General features: G+C 38.0%; 1 protein-coding gene across 1 annotated transcript in view; it reads right to left on the bottom strand.

Moving 5' to 3' along the window:
• GTPBP6 (GTP binding protein 6 (putative)) overlaps nt 1-6170 on the bottom strand; it is a gene marked incomplete at its 5' end in the record, with an annotated part of 10329 nt that extends 4159 nt beyond the window's left edge. The window contains 6 exons of the mRNA XM_009867969.1: nt 740-898; nt 1343-1413; nt 2146-2276; nt 3879-3949; nt 4361-4498; nt 6149-6170. Of these exons, the coding sequence (XP_009866271.1) occupies nt 740-898; nt 1343-1413; nt 2146-2276; nt 3879-3949; nt 4361-4498; nt 6149-6170 (592 nt within the window). The remainder of the gene's footprint in view (nt 1-739; nt 899-1342; nt 1414-2145; nt 2277-3878; nt 3950-4360; nt 4499-6148) is intronic.
• Nucleotides 6171-6177: the final 7 nt, after the last annotated feature.

Here is a 6177-nt window from a genome sequence, read left to right as displayed (position 1 = left end):
GAAAGAGTGGTCAGACACTGGAACAGACTGCCTAGGGAGGTGGTTGAGTTGCCATCCCTGGATGTGTTCAAGTGTCGTTTAGATGTGGTGTTGGGTGATATGGTTTAGGGGTGACCTTGTAGTGTAGGGTCAATGGTTGGACTTGATGATCCCAAGGGTCTTTTCCAACCTGAATTGTTCTATGATTCTATGTCTTGTGTATGAATTCACTTGTGTAAGTTATTAAAAAAATATAGAAAAAACCTTTATTTAGATTCTCTCAGGAAAACTTCTTAGAATACTATACGTGAATCAATGAAAAGCTGCAGTGCTTCTAAACCACATTTGTCTGATCAACTGCCAACTCTGCTGCCTTTTCCTTCCATACCTCAAGCATCCACAGTGATCTAACACTCACATACTCTTCTCTACCCATTCTGATCAAGCAATAGTGATTCATATAAAGCGACACTAAAAGTACAGTCTTCAGCATTATATACAAAATCCTTTTGGTACAATAGGTGCTAGGCATTTCTCCAAAACATGTCTTCAAGACTGAAAAAAACTCCCATAAAATCTAACTACAAGCATGATTTGCTTTCCTAACTATATCCTACTTGGCATATATTTATAACACAATTTAAAAACAAATTAAAATATGAAGCCTATTCACACTGAAATGAGATTCTGGCTAAAGTTTCTAATTAAAATTAGGCAATGTAAACTCTGTTGTGTAACAATTTCATAAGTTTTTGCTTACCACAATTAGTATAGCCCATGACTGAGATAATTGGAAACTGGCGTTTTCTGCGCTGAGTTCTAAGTAAAGACCTTTTTCTCCTTAGTTTCTCCAGGGCATTCCTAATTTTAAGTTCTTTTTCTTTCAAGATACGACTCTGCGTCTCCATGAATGTTTCACCTGAAAAATACAAATGAATAACTGGCAGAATAGTCTACAAGAGAAACACTAAACCAACTGGTGTTCTGCACTTGGAAATCAAGTGAGTTTAGCACTAGTCTCTATGAAATTAAAAATAAGCAACTAAAACTATGTATTCTTACCTAAGACTCAGAGAGATAAGAAATTATTAAAACATATGCAAAGCACTCCAGTATAACCATGTACACTTAGGACAAACTCTGTGGCAGCAAAGTCTGTCCAAAGTCACTTACTAAGTCTGCACAGATCAAAACTTTATTATTTAAGTTACAAAATTTTTGTACATTCACTTAATTAGCTGCAGAACTCAAAACAGCTTTTCCTCACATCTGCCTCCAAATAAAATAAGATGTAATTAAATTAGTTTAAATGCTTTGGAGAAAAAAAAAAATCCTCTCATTCTTGGGAATATTTAGTCTTTACCCGAGCCCATGATGTATCTCGATCCACCTCTCTGCTGATCTAGCTGAGACACCTCGGTCTTCAGATTTGACCTGGTAGTGGAGCAACAGTTAATTAGAAGCAGTTTTCTCTGATCAAGCTACCCTAAAATGCCTAATGAATGTGAAGGAGTAGTGATATTCTAATAGCACACATAACAATACTAAATGAGAGAGCTCTAAATAAAATGTGCTCAAGGCGAGAAGTCTGGTAAAAAAAAATCCCATCTTTTCCTGGGTCCTCAGGTGTGGTCTGAAAAAGAGTGCAACTCTCTTAGCAAATTATAATGGCTATTCAGAAATTTCAGAGAGCCAAAGATCTCTCCGATACAACCACGCAACTCACATGACTGCCATGTACAAATATTTCTATGCCACATAACGTAGCAATCTGGAAAATTCAGGTACAAATGAAGATCTTCAATCTTCCTTGTTTATAGGTTTCCTTATTAAACCCATCAGTATTATATAAAGGATACACATATCGAATTCCTGCACATTCTTGCAATCCATCTTCTGTGTTAGAAAGAACCAGGAGCTTTACATGAGAAATGTATTTTGTGAAATTATCTATTGAACACTTTCTGGTTTTGCCTGCCAGTACTGGCAGAAGCTCAAAACAATGACATTACAGCAAATCCTTCTATGCTCTAATCAGTCATGGAGGACACCACACAAGCACTAAAATGGTGTCATTTTTCTTTACAGTACAGTATTACCAGTTTTGTAACTGTAAGGAAAGTCACTACTTAAGTATCAGTATGCAATTTGCATAGCTCAAGGTACCTGAGAAGTGGAATTTCAGCCAATGCTATCTGAAGTCTTGCTTCTTTGGTCCGGGCATTACAACGAAAAATGTGAAGTACAACTGTGTATCTGTCGAAGACTTTCACGCCCCAGGCATCTTCTAGTTCTTTCTTTAGCCATGTAAGACAAAATAACATGGATGTTTTCTTTCTGCCACGGTATCTGTAGATCAACTCCTACAGAGCACTAAGTTACAGTTAGCTGACGGACACTTGAATGTAAAGGATCTCAGGATTTCATTTCAATGGGTGGCCAACGCATGAGCACACAAAGGCAAAATTTGGTTGACCATGAAAAAAGGTGATAAAGTGAATTTAGAGGTAGAACTTCAGGTTGGGGCCCATTAAACTCAGCAAGAATCTTTCTGTTGTCTTTAACGGATTCTTGCAACAGCTCTTACAACATAGATCAGAAGCAAGAATCTCAGTGGCTAAGTCCTCATGAAAAATTATTATGAAACGCTGGACAACATAGGAAAAGAAAAAAAGATTACCAAAATTGAAAAAAAAATAAACTGAAAGAGAGGAAGGCAGAAAAACTATTCCATATCAGCTTTTCACATACTCTAACCCCCCCAACCAATCAAAACTCAAACAACAAACCTCATCCTTGCTCTGATTCAGCAAGACACTTAAAATACGCACCTTCAAAATTCAGAATGCTTGTTTGATACGTGTTCTTAAATACTTTCTCAAATTGACCCTGTTAAATTGCTCTTAAGGTCTAGATTTGTGAAAAGTTTTTTTTTTAGCAGATCTAGTACGAAATGAACTCATTATAAATTAGTGAATAAAAACTAGAAAACTGAAATGAAACATTTTCAGCTTCCATTTCATCAGTAAATTGAAGTGCTCAAGATTACTATGGACTACATGATCACCAGGGGTCCCTTCCGACTCCGATGATTCTGTGATTCTGAACTATCTATTAGTGATATTTACCACTTGTATTATAATCAGGGAAAGCATTCAAAACTACCAGCAAAGCATTAATGTTTGCTTGCAGTTTACATGCACTTCACACTTTGCTTGATGTCATAAATGCAAAAAACCTAGAAAGTGTTTACTTCGGTTTGTTTAAGCGTGTATTTTGAAAAGCATCTGTCTTACATGCGCCTGTTGTTTTACTGCCAGTGTTAGTTAAAAAAGGCAAGCGTGCTCATTCCCCTCGATGTAACCCATCCATCTAAAATACGGTTTCTTTTTAAGAGTTAGGAATCAAAGTTCAAATATTTGAAACACTGAAATATAAGTTTCCTCTGAATTTACACCTCATATTCAAAGTACAATTCAACATCCAGAGAACTAAAGGAAAATAACACTATCCATATAGGTATAGAAACTCATGCGTATGGCTAACCGAAAATGTTGACATGCTTCACAACAAAAGCTGTGTTATCACCTCCATTTTGTGAAGGGGACCTCGAGTAACTTTTCCAAAATTTTAAGTAGGGCCAGTGGCAAATGCAGGAGTGGAGTCTACCCTAAATGGCTATTAGGCTGCTGGAAAATTTCATGCATGAGAGCTGGAAACACATGTATCAACAGGACAAACATAATAGGAATTAAATTTCCTTTCAACAAAACTCAGTCCAGGTGGCTTCACATATTACCATTTGCAAATTCAGAGTCATAACTGACTCTACTTCTCAAAACATCAATAGCTTCTCAACAATACTGATGTAGAGAATACGATTTGATATATTTAGTTACCTTGGTTACTGAAGATACTCTTTCCACATTCAGGAAGACAGCTGTCACATGGGGCAATTTTTTAATCTTTTCTAAAAGATGGATAACCATTGCAAAATACAGTGTTAAATGTCAATTTGCTTTTTAAAATATAGAGAATATAAAACCATTTTGCACTGAGCAGAATGCTCATGAAATACCAAACGGCACCATATTCTTTGTTCAGAGCTGTAATTGCTCTAGTTTAGTATTACATCAAGAACAGCTGCCAGTTTCAGTTACATCAATCACACAAACACAGGGATTAAGGTGCCTCACATACAGACTATTTCTACTCTATGTTGCTTTTGTAACCTTAAAATTCCCTGAAGTTCATTTGCAGACCTGCATGACAGAGAAATAAAATTCTCCTCCTCTTCAGCTTTCATACCTATACTTAAACAGTTCAGCTGCAGAAAACTTCCATTTAGAATGATTCAGTGCTGAAAAATGTCCATCCTTACCTGTCAAAACTTCAAAGTTTCCTTTGCCGAAAACAAACTTCTTGTCAGGATTTTTTGTGGGAATAATTATTTTATCTAAAACTGTCCAGTTCTGAAGGGTATCTACCAGAGCAACGGCTTCAGCAATCTGTAATTCAGCTTTAGGAACACGGGAAAAAAAGAAAAAAAGATTATAACATACCATGGTAGTGTTGCTCAGATTTCCAACAACTGCAGTACGTGCATGAACAGGGAAAGGGTAAGCTATACTGAAATTCTATCAGGGTATTTATTTTAACCTCTCACAAAGGAAGCAAAATACCTTCTTTCTAATCAGAGTAATTACATTTCTAGTTTGATGCAATTTAATCACACAAAGCATCTTTCTGCCAGTATAAGTGATTTCCATGGTTGTTGATTTAAAAGAATTTTTAACTGTACTGTCTAGCAAAGAAATTACCAAGCTTTTTGCCTCAACAAATGAAATGAAGAACTAGCTGGGAAATAAATTATATTATTTCAGATGAGCACAAACCCATGTGACTGGTGTTTTGTGGTAATATTTAAAGAATAACTAATACTGCATACCCTGCTCCTGACTTTGCTGCCAGTCATTATGACTTGCTAAAACAGACTCCAGTCCTGTATTCTGGTTCATCAGTCTTTTTTTTTTTTCTAAAGTGGCAAGGCACTCATTTCTGAGGACTTTGTGAAATCACAAAGATAACACAGATGTATCAGATCAGTGGATCCAGTTTTGATTTGCCAAACTTTTCCTCTTTTCCTAACATATTTGTCAAGTTTCCCTAGATAGCAAAATGTGATTTATATATTGAATAGGTTACGTTGGTCCAAAAGGCAATATATTTTTAAAGATAACCATGATCCTCTTTCTCCTCATATTGATAGTGCTCATTGTAAAATGCACAGTTGTACCTGTGGTGTTTCAACAATCATTCCAAAACATTTGTTCAGACCTCAGGCTCTTCATCTGGAGGGCCTAAATAAATGGAAAGGGATCACTGCTATTCTTCAGTACGTCTGGACAGAAAGGTGCCTTCGTATTTTATTTGTTTTTTCAACTGTAAAATGCGAGTGCTTCCCGCTCGGTCCCCATGTGTTGCCAGGTCCAGTCGAGAGGTGGCGTCCCTGCCCATGACAGGGAGGTTGGACTAGATGATCTCTAAGGTCCCTTCCAGCCTAGGCCATTCTGTGATTCTATGTAAATTCTGAAAAGGTTACAAACTTTATTCTGCAATGTGAGAATTCGTTAAGGATGCTTTCAAGATGCTGAATCCTCTCTATTTCAACTTTGTAATTAGACTAAGCGTTCGGAGAAGCATTGAGTCAGGTTCATCACGTATCGTAGTTGTGCATGATTAACGCATGTAGATTAGCTAGCTACAGGAATTTTGGAGAGAAATGCAAGAACAGCAATGCTACATAGGGTCCTTATGGAGGAATTATTGGTGATGGCATACAAGTGCTTCTTTTAAAGCTCGTCAGAGGACTTACACAAGACCTCATCTTCACCACACTCTCTTCTGCGCACAGGGGAGCATTCCTACTCTTGAGCCAACTTCTGGGCAAGCCTAAGGAGTCCTGCCTGACCGGCCAGGCACCACGACGGAGGGCTGGAGCCTGTGAACCTTCAGCTGCTAACAGCATGGAAACCCGGCTGTTCCCTCAAGCAACTGAGCACACTCAGCGCACGGCCTCACAACGACAGCGCTCGCTTCGCTATCCGAGACCCAAAGGCACCGCGATTTACAGGCCAGAGCACAGAGCTGCCACACAAACCCCACGCACCCGTGGTGAGCGGCGACTTCTTCGGGCCC

The sequence above is a fragment of the Apaloderma vittatum genome, unplaced genomic scaffold, assembly GCF_000703405.1.
Source record: "Apaloderma vittatum isolate BGI_N311 unplaced genomic scaffold, ASM70340v1 scaffold19654, whole genome shotgun sequence".
NCBI lineage: Eukaryota > Metazoa > Chordata > Aves > Trogoniformes > Trogonidae > Apaloderma > Apaloderma vittatum.
The sequence above is the reverse complement of the archived record's forward strand: the minus strand, read 5'-3'. Positions and strand labels throughout refer to the sequence as shown.